A 19,964-nucleotide genomic window follows, 5' to 3' on the forward strand; every position below is an offset into this window, starting at 1 on the left:
TTTGGCAGCCAAATGAAATTGTTGAACTTGCACAAAATACATGCGACTATACAAAATATATAGACAAACACATATATTGCAGTTGCGTTAATTGTTTTCACACACACACACACACACACACACACATTTAATGGCTGTCCACAGGCAATCGCACCCACGTACTTATACATATGCACTCTTAAATAAACGAGCAAATTCATTTCAAACTTTTTAATTAAACTGAGGCGTACAAATTATTTAAATGGGCGTATAGCAAATAATTCCGCTTAAACAAAACATTAAGTTGATTTAAATGTTACCCACAGGACACACACACACACACACAGCAAATAAAATAAAATAAAATCCAAGACAAAGTTGCGCATAAGAAATCAGCTTAAAACAATTACATTAGAGGCCAAAATTGGCTTTAATTGTTGACAGAGGTCACTTTAGCTTGGCAGCCAACAATAAAATATTTTGCTCAAGTGTGGGTCATAATGACAGCTCCAGCTCCAGCTCCCAGCCAGCCCAGCAGTCAGAACGCGGGCGGCAGCGCAGGCGGAAACGGAAACAAGCAATTTTGCGGCAAAGTTACGAGTGTCAGAGACAACCAACACCAACAACTACTACCAGCAACAAACAAGAAAATGAAGCTGTGTGCGATAGAGAGAGAGAGAGAGAGAGAGAGAGAAAACCACAACAAGGAGCAAGCGAAACCACTAAGCAAACCAAAGTATAACAGTGCGTGAAATGTGTTCGTTTTACTCGAGAACTGCAGCACGCCAGTCTATGCATGCGTATGCTTGTGTATTAATTAGATATCGTTATGCAATGCATTCGCCGCACTCTGACTGCTAAATGGCCGTATCAAATAGCCAGATAAATGTCTGGCGCTCAAATTTGTTACACTAATTAGAGGCGCATTTAAAGCGGAAACCGGAAACTGTTGAGACAATCCTGCACACAACTTAAGGCGTAGTGTAGCATACTCCACTTAATGCAGCTCATAATGAGCTTCGGTCCACACAAAATTTGCTTCAGAGTCGTCGAGTGGTGCTTCTCAGCTGAGTGTGGTGGCATCGCATTGTGTGCGGCAGCTTGGGCTTGGGATCTTTTTTGTCTAGACACTCGCCATTGTTGCTTGCATAAATGTTTGGGTGAAGCAGCGTTAATTAATTGTTTAAGCACTTGCGCTCTAATGACTCCACACAGCAGCCATCAGTGCGTATACGTAATATAAGCGAAAGCCAACAAAAAAATCAACAGCATGCCACCAGCATCTTCACACGCTTACAAGTGTCACATTTTAATGCGCTAAATCTTTTCGCATAAATTTTTTTATCTTCAAGTGGCAAGTTATCAAAATTAAATAAGCAAGCACTTTTGCAATTAAATGCGCTTGATTAACGACCAGCGAGACTGCCAGAAGCAGAAACTGCGAATTGCTGCTCTACTGATCTATAAAATAATTTTTAAATTAATGTGGATGACACTGAGTTTGCTGTTAGGCGAATTTAAAAAATTAACAGCAGCTTAACATAGTTGAACAGAGAGAGAGGAAGAGAGTTGAACCGAAGAAAATGAGTAAGAGAGTCGCGTAATCTCTTTAAAGATAATTCAAATTTAAAGCAAACATATATAACTAAAACATAATAACTGAAGAATAATAATAGTAAAGAACATTTAAGTATACCTTAGTTTAATTATAATCAGAAGTGGCCAAGCCCTTCGTAAATATTTTATTTTTTACAGTGTTTTCATACAAATGACATCATTAGCGTATGAAGATTCAATTATCAGTGTCAACTTAATCGAATTTAATCCATATCATTCACCACCAAAAGAAATAACGTCTCTATGGTTAACGGGTTGTTCCCTTCGATAATTATCATGTATTCTAGCTCCTTTTTCGTTTCTAAGATTCCAAAGATATGACAACAACGACGGTGACACTCTCATTGGACGTTTCAACACTATCCAACTGACAGTCTCGTGGCATCCAGGCGTTGTCAGTGAGCCGCGATAAGTATAGAATGACTTTGTATGTATATAGCCCAGCAGCCGCCAGAGTGAGCACGTAGGGCACATCTCCGTTTCGGTATGATAAGCCCTAACAAGTGTCATTTTGTCAAATAGTTTTGAAAGCCCATGAGTTACCTATAATAATAATAATAATATTTATACAATTTCAGAAATTTGGTAGATTGTAGTACACACATTTCCCTTTTCTAAAAAGATTGCTAATACAGCAAGTTCATCACCATCCCCATTATAAGACGTATCGTTCTTATCGCGACGATGTACAATGTGCATCTCAGCCTTGTAGCGTCTATGGTTTATAGTATGTTCAGCGCCGTTCGAATTCGCTGATCCCCAGTGAAAATGCAGCTCCTCCGCTATATAATTACCTTTTAGTAAGGCTCCTGTAATATGCGGCTTTTTGCCGCACATTACTTCGGGTATATTCATAGACACTGTCAATACAAAAAACATATGTCCTAACTATCCTGTCGAAAAGCTGCAAAGTGCAGAGCATACCTGTGTATCCTTTATTGATTAAATGAGGAGCCGTCTTGAACCTTCTCCAATAGTTTCTAAGCAGGATCGGCTTTACTTCACACCTCGGCCCATTGCAAGTGCGTGGTATGGCGTCAGGCTTATCAATATTAATGGGGGACTGACGATCGCCGGTGCACTCACTGGGCCAATGTTTTTGATCTGAATGACTCCATTTACTATCTGTAAAATGCTTGTGTATTATTATTGCTCGCTTATGTATGTACATAGTTACCAGTAGCTCCGCTATGTCTTATACGCACACTATCATCGTAGAATGGCAACACAAAAAGTAGTAATAGCATTGCCGTGAGTTTTAAAGTCAAACGCCAGTGGAGAACTAAAGTATTTAAATGCAACTTGTTGTATAAAATAGCGTAGCCAATTTGCTTGTCAATCGATTCGATAAAGGTGTTTTTAAGCTATCAACGTTGTTACAATTAGGTACGCTGAGTGCTTAAACAGTTGCTGGCAAACTGGTTAGCTAACGGGTGAAATAAGCGCAAATTGCAAAAGTTTTAATTGTTTATCTCAGCAGACGCTGTAGACGAAAACATAACTGCAACATGGCTGGGACTAGCATTTGCTCTACTATTGGCTATTGTCCTTGCCGGCAATCAGCAAACAAAAATCTTCTCGAACGGATGCTTTGTAATTTGCCTTATGGTCTCTCTGCGTGGCTGAGAGGCAAACCAACCAACTCTGAGAGCTTTACCGTGCTTTAGGATGTGGCCAAATTATTAATTTAATATGCATCCGCGCTGCTTGGACTTTGGCTTCCGTTGTGGCAGTGGCGTCAACTCCTTGCCGCCGCCGACGCCGCCGCGACTATTTTGTTAGTTGAAATTTGTTATATAAAAAGTTGACATCCTGACACAGTTGCCACAAAATTTGAACCGTTTCCGCTGCGACAAAGGCAACATCCGTTGGTCCGTTCCAGCAGTTGCCACCCGCTCTCCCGCTCACTCTCCCTCTCGGCAACCACCTCGGCCTGATTAACGTTTAAACTCATTAAGATAACGCAATTTTTGGCGCTCTGCTTAAATTTACTTTCCCAGATGCCACCAATACAGCTACAGCTGTGTGAAGCTAGCTCGGGAGCCAAAGGTCATCCAGTTGGAAATCTGTTGCCATTGTCTAGAGCTCGGTTGTAATTGGTTTGTAAACAATTTCGGTTGTTCTTTGACAATTTGCTTGGCCATTTTGCTTTTGCTAATTATAAATACACAGCAGCTCTAGAAGCCATTATCTCAGTTTAAATTAAAACATTTTTAGACCTCTAAGCTTTTAGTGGCGTCTTTAAAATTAAGCTTGCTTAAAAGATACTTTAATGGGAGTATTAGAGAACAGTATTTAATGATAGAGTAAATATTTTAAAATTTGTAACTAAAAGTTGTGTAGAAGTTTAGTTAATCACTCTGCTTTGTCTTTATTATATATGCAATATATATACGCTTTGAACATGTTTTTTATATGTGCGTCGTTATTTTTAGCGAGTTTCTTAGAATTAGCATTGGCGTGCGTAAATCTTTTATAGATGTCAGTATAATGTTGCTTGTTATGATATTGATACTTGTTGCTACTTGCACTAATTAGCAAATATTATTTTTATTTATAGATTGTAACGTCTTAATCACACAAATAATTCTCTTATTATTCATTCTTACGGAGATATTTCAATTTCAGCCTGAAGGCCTTTGTTGCTCTGGCTATACCAATTGTACTATAGAATTTAATTCTGGGCTACAATTAAAAATAAATAAATAAATTTTTAAATTTTTTTGATATGGCTCAGCTAAAGATAATAAGCACAGCTACTGCCTTTATATCCAAGGTTTCAGAATCTGTAGTATGGGATGAGGCTTTCGATGGGAGAGGCTTTCTTCTCTTGCTATGTTACGATCCGATTTAGATATGTTGCTTAATGCATACAGCGCAGAGCGATCGGTCGATGCTCTCACTAGCAAATGAGCGAGGAGCTGCAGAGCTAAAGCAGCTACATGTGTGAGAGGCTGGCAGGTGAGACAGCAAGGCCATATGCAGGTCAGCAGTACGATTAAACAAGCATTGAAAGAGCGCTCAGAATAATTAATATGTAAGTTAGTCCATCTATATAGCATACTTGGGAATTAATTCAACTCAAATGCTTAAGTCTTATCAACTTAATTTTAAAGCAAAATTGTGACCTCAGTTGCTTTGCTTTATATATACAACACAATATACTGCTATATTTAATAGCAAAAGCAGACATAAATACACATACAACGCTTTAGCCCAGGCATTTAACAATTGCCGTTTAAGCATGTCACAATATTCACCAAAAAGTGTCCATGAGGAGCTCTAAAACAATTTCTATTTTAGTGCTTATCAACGAGACGAGGGATTTGCCGACTTACACCATTGAGAATGAGGCCGTCATGTGGTCAAACAACCGACCAAAGCGACAGTAACAACGACAAATGACAAGCATCATGGAACTTCACGCATATAAACCGAAAAATGGCAAAATGTTGAATGACAACACGCAATGAAACAGCTGCTGTCCCAGCTATCCTACTCCATATGATGCTCTCTGGCTGTGGTTGCAGTTTATGGTAACAATTGCCATGCGATAGGCGAAAGTCCCAACACACACACTCAGACACACACACACATAAAGCTTACATTGTGCATAGTCGGAGTAGGCATATAACGTTCCCAAAAATGTTTTGCAATATGCGACGAGGAGTGCGGCTGCTGTTGCGATATTCATCATAAATTCCATGCGGCAACAAGGGACACCAACTTGCTAAAAAATGTGCAACTGTTGCTGTTGATTTTTATATTTATTTATACATATGTGTGTACATCATTGTGTTAGTGAGCTAGCAACTGCGAATCAGGCATGCAGGCTTGTCAAATTTAAATTGCACAACTCTGATATGATGACAATATAGCCAACAGATTGGTCAAGCACAGTTGCCAGCCCACTCTCGGATTTGCATAAATTCTATAGTTGTGTTGATCGGATTTAAAACAGACATATATGTACATATATCTAACAGCTCAGCAGCAATTATGGGCTTGCTGGCAAAGTTTTAAAGGAAAGTTTTAGTTTGATGCCAATCACAAGTGCTTAAGCTTAAGCTCAATAGCTCATTTGTTTGCAAAAAAAAAAAGGAGGACGGAAATTGCCGTCGTTATCAAGTGTCATCAATTGAAATTGCATAGCATCAAAAGTTATAAGTTTTCATTACGCTGCTGACGTTCAATATGGCGCTCAACTAATACATCAGCACCCACACACACACATACTGAGAGCTAAAAGTTTGAGAATGTGCCAAGCTAAATGACATGCATCGACGATGACGCGGAGGCGGACGAGCTTGGCTCTAAGGATGTCGCACATAAAAGTATGCAACACTTGACGGTGCTCCCAATGTCACAATTATTTGTAGAGCTTATGAGAGCGTATGTGAGGGCAGCTGCGCGTGTATTTGTAGCCATGTTGCAAGTGCAGCTTACATGCGCGCACTTTGACACCAACATTGAGATGGCGACGGGAAATCAGCAGAGCAACTTTTTTAAGGGAATCAAATCAAATTGTTCGGAAGCTGTAAAAAGCGATTGCACGGAAGCGTTTTTGAGTTGTTGACAGACGGCGACAGCTGACAACCGCCAAGGTGCGAACAGCGTCAAAAGAAAAGTTAGCCAACTTACAAAGCGCAAATAGCAAAAAAAAATATATGTATATATAAAAATACGATAAGTACACACTCGAGAGCTGGCAGCAGTCACACGACCCCCCAACTCTTGTCAATAGAGTGTCAAGTGGGCTTGTCAATTGGTTAACCTACCCCAACTTAAAGCTGCAATTGGGCAAAAGACATTGAGCCAAGCGTTTACGAGTATATGGCGCATAAGCTGCTGCTGCTGCTGCTGGTGCTGGTGCTGGTGCTGCAGTTGCAAAAGTTGCATGCGGCCATAAAAATGGGCCATAAAGCAGCTTGCCACCTTGCTGAGTGCGACATTGCTGCACTCAAACGGCCGTTAATCAACACAGGCAGCCTGAGAGAAGTTTTTCGGGCATTCGGCTAATAACTCTTGTTGACACCGAATAAGTTATGCCCATTGAACTTGAGCGGGCACCAAATTAAGCCAATCAATTCATTAACACCACCCCAAGCCGAGCCGAACCGGGCCAACTGGCCTGTGTAAGATTTTGAGTAGCCCCGCGACGGCGCGCGGATTGATATTAATTTCTTCACAGTGGCAACAATTTTAATCAATGCCCCAATCCGATTGCAGCAGACACCAGCTGAGCACATTACCTTTGTCTAGCTCTAGCTCTAGCTCTTGCTGGGGGACCAGATTAATTGCCAATGTGTACAAGTTCGAGTTAAAAAGTTTTTCAGAGTTTTCCTGCACGCTCTATTGCCCTATCCACCAGCCCAGTGCGCTCTCTTTCTCTCTCTGCCTCTTCCATTCGCTTACTTGGCATTCGTGTGTCACCCAAATGCGGCGGCGGAGGCCACGTGCATTTTATCTCTACTCCAAACTCAACACAATTCGAGGGTTTTGAGGTGAAACAAATTTCCGGTGACATAAACTTAATTAGCTTTTGTTCGAGCTTTTGTTTTATGGTTTTGCGGGAAATTCAGTGTGGCTTTCTCCACATGTGTGTGTGTGGGGGCGTGGTTATAAATGGCATGTAATGTTGAAAGGCGGCATTTAGTTTAGATTTAATTGAGGCACATAATAGATGTATTGTACGTAACTTAAAGGAGCTCACTCGACTTGCAATAATTGCTTAAGAAAGGAGATTGAAATAAACAGAGAAAACTTCTTCAGTATTGTGTACACGAGAGAAGTCAAGAAACTTGCCAACAACTTTGCAATGGCTAAGTGCCGCTCAAATTTCCTGAAAGACATAATATTTGCTAACAATATAAGAAAATAATGCGTTCGCATATCTGTCTATCCCAACCGCAAACAAAAACAGAGCAAAGCGCTCAACAGCAACAACAGCAACAACAACAACAACAACAATAATAATAATAAAAGACAGAGCAAGATGGAGGTACAACAATCAGCATAACCAGCATGAGCAAATATTATGAAATTGAAAACTGAGCTGAGGCTTTAGCCTCTGAATAAGTAAAGAGAAAACTCGAGTGAAAGTCAAGCACAACTGATTGTGGCCATGGGGGCAGCAGCGGCAGCAGCAGAAGCAGCAAAGAAGATAAAGCAATAGCTAACGCATCTCGCATGGACCAAAAGGCAGCCAGTGCGACTCCAGTCCAAGGTAAACAATAAGCACACGCAAACTTATAGGTAATTCGCAATATATTTAATAGAATAGTCTAATCTTTTTTTTTATAAATTGAAAAATATATATTAGCTTAACTGCTTGAACTAACTTTTTAGCTTTTTATTAATTGATTAAAATCAAACTGCACTAGTCTGTGTACTACAACTAGCTCATCTCGCACAGCTTGCGAGCTATACCCAACCATATATTCCCACATGGCATGCTCATAAATACTTCATCAGCCGCATTGGCACACAAAAGTCGAAAGGCTAAAAACTTTTGCAAGACGGTTAGATGAACAGACGGCGGGCGGACGACGCATAGGCAAACTGACGATATAATGATCTCCCATGGGGTGCTGTCGGCTACTGCTCTAACTGGATTGGAACTCGTTGGGTATTGAAATTCTTGCGGCATTTCTCAGCATCACCTTAATCGCCTGCCAAAGTTGCTTAAGCTTGCCACTCCGGCTCTAGCGCTGGCTCTGGCTCTGGCTCTGGTTGGACTTCAGTCTGAGTAATATTACTCGCAACAGGAAATGAAATCAAAAGGTTGCCTTTTACTTGATTTTGCCAATTCCGAGTGCTTGCCACACAGTCAGTCCTCTTCATTGTTCGTGTGACTTGTAGTTTAGCTTCATCATCATCTGCTCTTGGTGGTTGCGCTAACTTGCTACGCTTGCTTTGGCGTCTGCCTCTTTCGTCTCCGCCTCTACTGCTCCATCTTTACTTCCGTTCGTTTCGTTCATCATGTAGCAGACTCCAGCAAGTTTGTGTTGTTGTTTTTGTATAAGTAGCTCGTCTGCGGCTGAGCGAATTTTATTTGTTTCAAATTGAGTTATGCCTAATGAAAATCAAATAAGCCGCAATCCAGCCGGAAATGTCGGTCACGAGGACCGTTCGCCCATTCCTCCAGTGCTCTCTACTTTAAATGTCCTTGCCGTTGCTGTTTTAACCTCGCGCCCCAGCTGTGTCAATATTTTCAACTATAAATGAGACGTTGCGTATACGCCTCGTTTGCGATAGTTAATACATTAGCAGCTGCTATTTGCACTGAGCGAATAGTTTTATTTGCCAGTCAAGTCCCCCCCATATGGCAACCGAAACATTTAACTTTGTTTACATATCAAATTGGTTGGGTATACTCATGCGCCAGACACGGCATATTAAGTGCAAGTGTGGCAAATGGCTTAATGAGTTTTTAGAATCCCAAACGGAATATGTGAGTACCTTGTGGCAAGTATGGCACGACGATGACGCCAAATATTTGCATATGCCAGTTTCTGAGCGGCAAAGGCTGTCAGCCCGCCTCGTTGCAACTGCCAAGTGGCAAGTGGCAAGTGGCAAGTCATTTAACGCAATCTGCACCTGCCTTACAGGCTCTTTTTATTTTTTCCTCAAATTTTTTATTAATTATTAATGCGTCTTCAAAGTGCGCAGCAGCCACTTGGCCCCGACAGCGTCTAATGAAGCCGCACTTGAGCGGGCTGCTGCGGCCATGGGTAATGGGCCACTAGCATGTCGTTGACGTCGGCAATATCAACATTAATTTGTCCAGGCGACACTTACCAGACAGCTAAGAAGTCGTCGAGCCGGCAACAGCACATAATTTGTAATTAATGGCCAGTTAAAAGGCAACCTTGCAACAAGCAGCAAAGGCGCCTTGAAGCCCCAGCCAAAGCAAAGCCTAAAGCAAAAACAAAAGCAAAACCAAGTCTGCGATTTACACGAACGCAAAGCAAACGGCTGACAGCCAAACGCTGATTTATGGCCAAAAACCACAAAATTTATATGCCATCACCGAAGTGGCGATGCGAGACGACATTCCTGCTGATTCGTAGCCATCTGTACTGCCTGCTTGTCTTTACATTCAAGCCATATTCAATTTTTTATTGCTACAAACTGAAAATATTAGCTGTGCATATTCATGAGTAAGCCCAACCAAACAGCTTAGTACTCTAAGCGAAAGCAAAGGCTCAAGTGTTAATAACTGACCAGCCTATTAGAAACTGATGACAAATAAATAAATAGATAACTTGATTAAAATAATTGCTTCGCTATAAAGTGAAACTCGATGCAAGGCTTTCAAATATCATTTGGGGCTATTTAAATTGCACAGAATATTTTCATAATGCAACAATTAATTTACTTAGCAGTTCTACCTCTATGAATACGATATTTAAAATATTTTGAATGACATTCTTTTTATTTTCAACTATATCAATACCTCGCTTACTAAAGCTCTGATTGGAACGTATTTGAATTGAAGTTAAGGATGACATTTATTCAAAAAGTTAGCTAATAGTATAAGAACTAATAAGCAGCAAAGTTCCAGCTCTTGTGCACTCATATATTGGTCTAGAAAAAATACTTATCGTAAAGCTAACTAAACTATCATTCAACTGTTTCTCTCGTTGGCTTGTTTCTCTTTTTTGTAAATTATTATTACTATAAATATATTTTAGCGTATACAAAGTTCTATGCTTGGATGCAATAACTTTTTTTTCACGTCTAGCCATTGCTTTTGTCACAGCATTTGAATGTGAAATGTCAGTCACATTGCAGGCTTTATGCTCATCTCAGCTGAGCTGAGCTACTGCTTATAGCTCAACGTCGGCAGATGCGAAAGCGAATGGCGCTAGGACAAAGGCATGCGATTCAGGATCTGTTTTACTTTATAGCTGCCGTTGGGCGTACATGAGAGCAGCAGCACTTCCGTGTAGAAGTAGCAACCAAACTGCAATTTGTCTTTCGCCAGCAGCTTCGATGGCTACATATATAGTCAATGCTCTCTCAGCCCATTTACATTCGCTTTATTGCCAGAAGCATCCTTTCATCTGCATACCTATCTATTTTTTTGTTGTTTCCACTGCCTTTCGCATAGATATTTTGGTTTTTCTATTATTTTGCATGTTGTGTGTGTGTGTGTGTGTGTGACTTTGTTTCTAGCTGCTGTCATTCCACTGGCTTAGCCGTCTCGATTGAGCTTCTAAGCCTAAGCCCAGGTTGAGAGACGCCTACGACGATATGCGCACTGCCATTCAAATTGTAATTCCTCAATTACAAGAGTGTCTACAAACATGCCAATAAATATTTCTTGCCTGACGACAGTTTAATATACGAATTTCGCCTTTTGATTAATGGCTGCACTCAATAATCTTAATATAAGTAAAACTCAACCGAGTGCGACAACACGACAGATAACAGCAAAACGTTTTTGCACTCTGTTTATCTGGCAGCCAACTCTTAGCTAAGTGCAAAACAATTTACCCCAACACACACACACGCACACAGACACACATACAGACGCATGTTTTTGTACATTTATAACACATGCATGCTTTTAATTGTTCACTCGACTAGTGGCGCTTTGATTCGTCTATGTTGCCACACATTTTTGTGTTATTTTTGTGACATGCTTGCAAAATCTGCCAAACAACGACAAGCTGCACTCTAAGCCATTGTTGTTAATACCCTGCAACAGTTAACTGCATAGAGCATATGCACATAGGCTGACAAAATAAGCAAACTGTAAGCCATTAAATTAATAAGCTACTTTTACTTTACATTTTTGAGTACAAAATATTTTAGCTAGACTAACGCAACATATAGTCGTTCATTTGCTTGCTCGCTGGCTTTATTATGCTAATGCAGGCTGCTACGCCTAGCTCTACCCCTAGCTAAGTTGATTGGGTGCTGCATTTGCTGCTTAGCCGCTTTTAGTTGTGAGCAACAATAACATCAGAGGCAACAACAACAATTGAAAAGCGTGTCAGGAGCTTTGGTTAATGTGTTGCGTTTGTGTAATACTTTCTAAGTAGCATTACGTTGGGCTTGCCTTGCCTGCAGCAACAGCAACAGCAACACCAACAGCAACAGCAACATATGCAAATAAAACATGAAAAACCAGCAAAAGCCTCAGAGCATTACAATTATATTCGCTTCGTGGAAGGAGAATTTGTTTTATAAACTGCATTAAAATCTGAACTTTTATGTTTAAATATTAACATTGTTGGCTTCCAAATAAAAAGAGATTTGCATCACCTAATGACTTTCATTTGCTGCACATAACTTTACTGCGCTAAAAGTTCTGATCGCTTATTATGCGCAAGTTCTCAAGCAGCGAAAAACTTGCCAAGGTAAACTTTAAATTAGTGCAATTCGATTCAATCAATTTGAATTTAACAATCATTTTGATTTGATAAATTTGCATAAAATTCAATCAGCAAACTGCGTTATTTTGATTTCGCAAGTTTTTTTTTTTGGGCCTGCGGATAATTTAAAGCAGCCTTAACTCAATCTACAAGCTGTCAGGGCATTTTGGCCATGCCAGGGCCAGGTCGTTGCCTGAGAACTTCAACAGACTGTAAAATAAAATAATTATAAGCGATAAATTTGTAGGCGCGCTAAGTAAATAAAAAATAAAGCAACGCAACGAGAAAAAAACAGAGACTGTCGCGACGAGGGCGTTGGTAATGAGCTCACAGCGTTGCCAAAGGTTGTTGCCGGCAACAACCTGACAAAGCAAGACAAGGACAGCAACACTCTCGAGAGTGAAGTGTGATGTAGGCAATTATGCTTGCGAAATTGTATAACTTTCTAATTGGATCGATGCGAATAACATTCAAAGCAGCATCAAAATGCCGTCAATAACAAAAATTTTCGAGATGCCCCCATTAAAAATTCATAAGACATTTGCTTTGCTTTGCCAGCTGGATTGGCTGCAGTTCGCTAATTCAATTTTAGGGCCATCCGCATCCGCTGAGGCAGGAAATCTGCTTGCCAGCCATATTTTATACTCGCCTGTCGTCTGGCTGCAGTTGCACGTGCCGCACTGCAACACAAACTCGCGCTCACTGGCAAGTTGTGCGCTTTATCACAAAGTCTGAAATTTTTGCTAGTGCGCGAGCTGCACAGATTTATTTCATTTGAAGCAGCACCTTGTGCTATTCAATTATTGCCGAGAGGCTGTGTCATAACTCAACGTAAGCTGTAAGACAATGTGGACACTCTAATTGCAAGCCAGTGTTTTAATTAAGTCCAAATTCAAAGCTATAAACTCTCTGACATTTCGCATTTATTGCATAGCTACGCTGCTTAGCACACACACAATGCTATTTGCTGTTGACACCTGACTGAACATTCGCAAAATCTGCACAGACACAGCTACAAAACAAAAAAATGACATTTAAGTTAGGCAAGAGTTGCCGCAACTGATAAACGTTGACTTTGCCACACAGATCAGCAGCAACAGCAGCAGCAACAGCAGCAGCAAAACTAGCAACAAACAAGTAAATGCTAACAAACGGAAACAAACAGCTGCATTAGCAGACCCAAATCAGCAACAGCAACATCCACAACATCAGCAACAACAACAACAAGAGCAATGAGTGCAAAGTTGTGTCACAGTTGAGTTTGCTCACTTTAAAATTCCAAACACAAAACGGAAATATGCAAAAGCTTGGGTCAAAAGCGGAAATGGCACAGCCGCTATGCTCGCTATGTTGTACACCTAGCTTGCTGCTGCTGCTGCTGCTGCTTCTGCGAGTAGTCGCACTTACAACTCGAATACACTACAATACACTTAAAGTATGTACTAACAACAAATAAAGTCAGCAGTATTCACTTTGAATTGCCATCAGCTGAGAGTGAAGCAAATAGAACGAAAAGCGTTTTAGTTTGAATTAATTAAATGAACAACATTTCGTTGAGGCTTGGAAGTAGCGTTAATAAGAAATATTAATACAAAATTGCACACACTAGAAGCTCTAATGTTTGATATTAAGAACAATTTATTGCTTATCTGATAATTGTTATGCCTTGAATTTTAATACAACGTTTATCAAATAATAAAAGCTAAATGTTTATGCTTATAACTACGAACTATTCAAGCTTAGGCCTGATTTCTCTTAATATCTTCACATTTTTGTATAAAGTGCATTGCGCATTCGGCTTGCTAAGCATTTTTCAGTTGCAGAAGTTACATTTGCAGTGCTTTGCCACTTGCTAAATCGACTCGCTAACGAGCCAAGCGAGCAAAATGGGAGAACTGTCGCCATCGTTTACCTCAAGACTTATGAAAATCGCTTTGATTGCTGAGGTGTCGGCTGCTGGCGTAACTTATCTGCCTGCCATTTATGTGTGTGTGTGTGTGTGTGTGTAACTCTTGAGCTGCTACAAATTAGTGGATAATGAATAATTTCCTCAGCGGTAATTAAGTGCATCATTAAAACGAGCTTAATTGCCGGTAGCAGTCGCTGCAGAGAAAATTGCAATGGTCGAAATTGAAGTCTTGCCATGTCATGACATGTGTGGCGGTCTACCATCATGTATGTCTGCGTGTATGTGTGAGTGTGTGTGATGTCTGGCTCTAAACGGCTTTCCAATTACCTGTTAGCTAAGTCGATGGCAAGTCATTTTCAGTTTGCCTATCCGCAAAACGGGTGCACACCAAAATAGCGTAAGCATCCTGATTACGCCTGCCTGGATTTCCCACAGCATCCTGCCCCTCTCCCACTCTATGCTCGCTGTAGCTAACGCGCAAATCACTTAGCTACAGCTCTTTGGGCTGGAAGAGGCGCCCTGCGGCGGCAACATGCACATGCCGCCATGCTGGGCCATCAAATTTTTGGCTGGTCAACTTATCTGAGGTTGATGCCAGTCTCTATGTGTGTGCGTGTGTCTATGTGATTTCAAGCTGGTGCGACACGTGTGGCCCGCTGGGGCTAACTGCAACTGCAGCTGTAACTACACACACTTGTTAGCCGCAAATTAGTTGCACCAGCGCTGCAGGATCAGCAGCCGTTGATGCATATGCTCCAGCAGCAGAGCACAGGCGGCAATGGTTAGGCCAAAGGCCAGCACAAAGAGTGCAGCCGAAATGTCGTTCACATTGAGTTGCTTCGGTGCCTTCTTGGCCACCTGCCCGCTGGCCTGGTTGAACAAAATCTGTCCCGTCTTCTTATCCAAATATTTGACCACATTCGTTAGCTCCCAGTGCACATAGAGACCCGACTCCTGGCACTGGCGTATGTGCCGGTTAAGCAGCGGCATGAGCGGCCAGCCGCGTATGGAAACAGCGCGAGTCCAGTCAAAGTACAGATCGTCATGCAGCACCTGCAACAGAGCAAGTGCAATAAGAGAGTCAAAGACAAATCAAAGCTTTGCTACGATGCGATTCTCCAAAGCATCATGTGTCACATAATTGCCAAAGGTAAAGGCACCAGAAGTGAGGCGTTCGATGCCCAATCCGTAGTTGGGCGCAAAGCTAGAGTTGTACATATAGCTGTAGTCGCGCACTTCGAAGCTCTGCGCGATCATCTGCTCGCTGACCAGATCGGAGTTTTCCACTGTATGCACCCAGATAATTGAAGGCGCTGCCCACTTCCATTGCGTCTGCGCCCACTTCTGCACTGTATCCACTGGTGCGCCATAGAAGGGCACAGTAAGCAGCGACTTGAGCTGCCCGCTGTAAATGTTCTCCAGCGTAATCGTGGCAGACAGCAGCGTGGCCAAGAAGAAGCGTGTGGCAAAGCGATTGAAACTGCAAGCAAATTTGTTAACTCGCCAGTGGGACTTAGCTGCCGATTAAATACATCACAGGTGCTGAAGGCTGCTGTATGAACAGCGCGAATATGTCCAGCAGCGACTTGGCCAAATTGTTGGCAAAGTCAAAGCCACCAGGGCGCCTATGCGTAGCCAGCAAGTAGTTCGAGTAGCGCAGCACGCAGAGCACAACGCTACACACGGCGATGGTTGCCAGCAGCAGTCTCCAAGTAGCAGCGGCAAAAGGCAGCGTATCAGTAACCCAAGCAGGCAGCGGACTGCAAGATTAGATGCTAGACACTGCTTGCTTAGGGGCAACAGTTTACTCACGCTGGAGCTGGTCCCAGCACAGTGACTGCAGATCGCGCTATGGTACTCGATGTCTCCGTTATGTTGTTGTACCAATTGTAGATGCAGCCAATGGCCAACTCTATGCGTTGCAAGTACAGATCGCCCAGCAAGCCGTCAGCACTTTCGTTCTCATAGATACTGCCCCAATTGTCAGCGCCATCTGTTGATGCAAATCATGAGAATCAAGCGAACTCCAACTGCTGCTCCACTTTACTTACAAGCCTCGACGCGTAGTCGACAATTATGCACTTCGCAGAAAGTGTGCATAAGATTGGCTTCGGTGCCATAGAAGGCAATCGAGCGATTGGCCTCGTGCGGCCTAATTGGATCACAATTGCCCTCACCAGCTGGCTGGGGGTTAGAAATACGAGCCGAGGCGAACTGTGAGCGTTTATTAAGTTTTGGGCGTTAGCAGCTAATTGACGCCCACTGTTGGCCATTCAAGTGTCTATTCTAATTTACTAAATGGCGCCGTAATAGCTGCTACAATGTATGCTTCGGTCACACACACACACACACACACATACTCATGCACATTTGGACAACAACACACAGCGCCAATTAAATGGAAACACGTAATTTAAATCAATGTTGTGCTAAAGCCAAGCCATAAACAAAACCACATGCACACGCTTGCGGCTCTACGCTCTTGCAAGTGTGTGTGTGTGTGCTAATGTGTGTGTGTGTGTGTTGTTGCTACTGCTGGTGTGAGTGTGTTTACAAATGTGCGAATGTCCTTAAGGCAAACAATTGAGTGCGAACAAAACTTCTGTCAAGTGACAACAAAGAACTTTTTTCAACTGTTTTGTATTGTTGTTGTAAGTGCGTTGTCCATGCGCCTGCACAGTGGTACAAAATTTGGCAACATTTCAAAATAATAGAAAAGGGTATGCCGAAGTTTTGCAAAGTATCAGCAAGTTCATAGAGCTTTTAGATTCGTGATCTGTCAAACTGAGCTAGAGTAACTTAAGCCGAATTAGTCTGCCTATCCGTCAATATCTCAGACATTAATTAGCCAAGCGTCACCTATATCCCACCAAATGTAAAATCAGAGTCTTAAACGATTATGTTACACCAAAATCTGCAGTTAACTTAAATATGACACTCCTGCTAAGTTTGCTTGAGTTCGAGACCTAGATTAACTTTAACTTTAACTACTTTATATGCTAAATAGAAAAGGATTCTGTCAAAATGAGCAGAACTATGTATCTGGCAAAAGATTAATTATTTAATTGTTGACAATCTCATCACTCTATTTGCAAAAGTTAGAAATTTCTTAGACTTTCAATAATTAGAATTGAATAATTCATTACAAATTGAATGGTATATAGTACTTCGACCACTGTGGCATATCTACAAATCAGGCAACTCATGACAACTACTGACAAGCCAACCAACTAAAAAAAGACAGACGCCCACACACTGGGACAGAGACAGGGACACACATTGAAAAGCACCACAGAGAACTGAACTCGTGCTTAGATTTTAGTTACCGAAATCGTTTTCCACAACTACAAAAACAAATAACTTTTCAACATACCCGCACCGCAAGCCCCGAACCGCCCCCGTCGGCCCACAAGCCCTTGGTGGCCGCCCGGCCAGACAAACAAAAGAGATAGATATGAAGCCGAGGCAGGCAGGCAGGCAAAGCAACCGCTGGCCATTTATTCATGACCATTCGCAGAGTGTTCTAATGCAAGGACGACGACGTCGACAACGACACAGGCATCGCCATGCGGTGGACGTTTGGGTGGATGCGAATTACGGGTGGCGGGTGGCGGTGCAAAGCTACCAATTGGCTTTGCTTAATGCCAGCGTGCAAATCTCCATCATTTGGGTGCGTGTGTTTGTATGTGGGTGTGCTTTGGCTTTGGCTTTGGCTTGTTGGGTGTGTCGTGTGCTGAGCAACACGACAGTGGCAATAGCAACAACGATAAATATAAACTTAACCGGCAATTACTTACCACATAATTAGTAACTGTGTATGGCACATAAGTAATGGAGCCCATGCGCAGCGTGCGACTCTGCAGATTGAGCAGCTTGTTGGGATAAAGTTCGGCGTGCTTGGCGAAAGTTTCGTTTGGCAAGAATGCGTCCAAGAGCTCGGCATCCAAATTTCCACTGGCACCGACAAACTTTTGTGACCATAGCTCGAAATTGATGTCGCGGTATGGGTGTGGCACACTGGTTACGCCACTCTCAGTTGCCCCAAGTTTATATTTACTATGCGCTTGCCGTCTCGGCCGCACCATCAGATGCTCTGGATAGACTTGAGGGCATTACAGAGCCAACAACAAGAACAAGCCAAGAACATGAAAAACAAAAAACACAAAGCGACAGCAACAAATCGAAATTAAGTCACAGCCAATAAGAGCAGCAAGCAAAAACACAAAAAGTTTACAATTGTTCAAGACGCTCTGGAGCGTTGCAATTATTGGCAACGTTCAGTTTGATCAAGCGCCATGCGGCTCAACGCGCTGTGTTCGCTTGTCGACAATGCGACAAAGTTTTAGAGTTTGTCTTTAGCGCAGCTCTTAGCCCAGAGCAACAAAAAAAAATAAAGCTGGGACTCAAAATAACAATAAAAACAAGTAAAGCGAGTACATAACAAATGAAATATGTGGTTTAGCCTGAGCATTAAAACAAAAAGTCAAGCATCGATTAACGCAATTGCTCACAAAATTCTGAAGCCACAAACATTTCAGTTAACAGCAAAATGTCGGCTAAAAGAGAAGAGTTTAAATTGCAAGACGTGCCATTGAGTGAACAATGAACAATCTGTATTATAAATATGACATCATATTAAAAAAGTATTAGAAGAATTATAAGTTAAGCACAGAGAATTGGGCAATAAAGAAAGTTTTTGCAAATGTATGAAGCAATGAAATTAATTGCTAGATTAGTGAGGCCTGCTTAATTTAAATTTAGTAGCAATATGACAGCCGATGACCAAAACGCAAAATAGATTTGATTAAGTATCGATTAAGTATCGATTGGTACGCTTAATGCATTTAGTTCAAAAGTTTCATTGTGAATTGCATTAAATGTAGTAAACAATATATTGACAAATTCTACGATCATGAACATAAACTAGCTTTAAGCCTACTAGATAATAGCTTAACAGCACGAAGATTGAAAGGGGTAATCACTTCGCGGAATTCTATCTATCTATCTATAGCTTAATAGTAAGAAGTCTGAAAAGGATAAACACACATAATCGTCACACTCGCTTATTGTCGTAAAACAGTTTGCTGCTCGTGTTTGCTTTTATATATTGCATATATTATATATCATATTATACTTCACTGCGCTCATTAAATAAATGAATATAGATATGGCATGCTAAGCTGCATTTAAATTGTTGCTGAATAAGACTTTTTACCTTTTAGATTAAACGTATATGAATAAAATAATAAACTAATAACTGTAGATAATTATAAATTGATAACTTACATTGCAGTATTTCGATGCTTAGCAGCTCGTTGGGGTCTTCGTGCTCGCAGAGAAACAGATACCGCTTATCCTTAAGCCGCACATTGGCATTGCGGGTGGCAAAGTAGCGGGCGTGGAGAAAGCTCGACGTCTGTGGCAATATCGTAATAAAGCCCTGCTGGCAAAAATGTGCGCGTAAGTTAATAAAAAATGAATATTAAATAATTCATTTGCACCTGGGTGGCAGAGTCATTGACGGCACGCAGTAGCTGCCATTCAAATGCACTTGGCTTGGACTCATCCGCAGGCAATTCGGCCAGATTGATCCACTGCAAGAGGCTTGGCTCACTGAAATTACGCAATGCCAGCTGCACTGCGTCCAGGTAATCCAATTGTAGCCGACTGCCAGTGTGCGTGGTGTTGTGCACTATGAGCAATGAGCATAATGAGCCAAAGTGCTGACTGACTGCAATAGATCGAATCGAATCGAATAGCTTATTGGCATAAGCAGAGAAGAATGCACTCGGGCGGCGCTTACCTATGATTTGTATAAGTCTGCTCAAGTGCGTAACCATTAGACTGGCCAACATCTTTTGGCCTTTTAGCCAACGCAGGCAAGCCCAAGGGCTTATATACTACAGACATGGCTGGGCTAAGTAAATTGCTGGCTAGCAAATTGAATTTAATGAGCAGTCGAGCCAAGCTCTGCTGCTGGCTCAGTTACCTGGCGGGCTTGTTTGCATTGGCATTAGCCTAATTAAAGACATACAGGCGTATACGTAATCGTATCAATAAGTATTGTTTACGCA

At 41.6% G+C, this 19,964-nt stretch overlaps 2 protein-coding genes across 2 annotated transcripts; both read right to left on the reverse strand.

Annotated features, from left to right (window-relative positions):
- Positions 1-1,705: 1,705 nt before the first annotated feature.
- LOC108602607 (carbonic anhydrase 2) lies at positions 1,706-2,858 on the reverse strand. The gene is made up of 4 exons (XM_017990745.1): positions 2,774-2,858; positions 2,521-2,721; positions 2,200-2,456; positions 1,706-2,139 (listed from the first exon to the last, which is right to left on the reverse strand). The coding sequence occupies exons 1-4, from the start codon at positions 2,841-2,843 to the stop codon at positions 1,810-1,812; spliced, it is 858 nt and encodes a 285-aa protein (XP_017846234.1). The 5' UTR covers positions 2,844-2,858; the 3' UTR covers positions 1,706-1,809.
- An 11,740-nt stretch (positions 2,859-14,598) lies between these two features.
- LOC108601562 lies at positions 14,599-19,745 on the reverse strand. Its single transcript, XM_017989461.1, has 9 exons — positions 19,694-19,745; positions 19,392-19,621; positions 19,177-19,330; positions 17,688-17,992; positions 15,942-16,074; positions 15,703-15,883; positions 15,423-15,650; positions 14,998-15,370; positions 14,599-14,943 (listed from the first exon to the last, which is right to left on the reverse strand). The coding sequence occupies exons 1-9, from the start codon at positions 19,743-19,745 to the stop codon at positions 14,599-14,601; spliced, it is 2,001 nt and encodes a 666-aa protein (XP_017844950.1).
- Between the last annotated feature and the right edge of the window lie 219 nt (positions 19,746-19,964).

Source organism: Drosophila busckii, chromosome 3R (assembly GCF_011750605.1).
Source record: "Drosophila busckii strain San Diego stock center, stock number 13000-0081.31 chromosome 3R, ASM1175060v1, whole genome shotgun sequence".
Classification (NCBI taxonomy): Eukaryota; Metazoa; Arthropoda; class Insecta; order Diptera; family Drosophilidae; genus Drosophila; species Drosophila busckii.

Bases quoted from the DNA above. Each gene is read 5' to 3' on its own strand.
- LOC108602607 (XM_017990745.1), bottom strand. From the start codon at position 2,843: ATGCTATTACTACTTTTTGTGTTGCCATTCTACGATGATAGTGTGCGT. The intron at 2,457-2,520 runs GTATGCTCTGCA...TTGTATTGACAG, and splicing joins AATCAATAAAGGATACACAG to TGTCTATGAATATACCCGAA. The intron at 2,140-2,199 runs GTGTGTACTACA...TTATTATTATAG, and splicing joins TCTTTTTAGAAAAGGGAAAT to GTAACTCATGGGCTTTCAAA.
- LOC108601562 (XM_017989461.1), bottom strand. From the start codon at position 19,745: ATGTTGGCCAGTCTAATGGTTACGCACTTGAGCAGACTTATACAAATC. The intron at 17,993-19,176 runs GTAAGTTATCAA...AATGCCCTCAAG, and splicing joins AAGCATCGAAATACTGCAAT to TCTATCCAGAGCATCTGATG. The intron at 14,944-14,997 runs GTAGCAAAGCTT...GCTCTGTTGCAG, and splicing joins ATGCTTTGGAGAATCGCATC to GTGCTGCATGACGATCTGTA.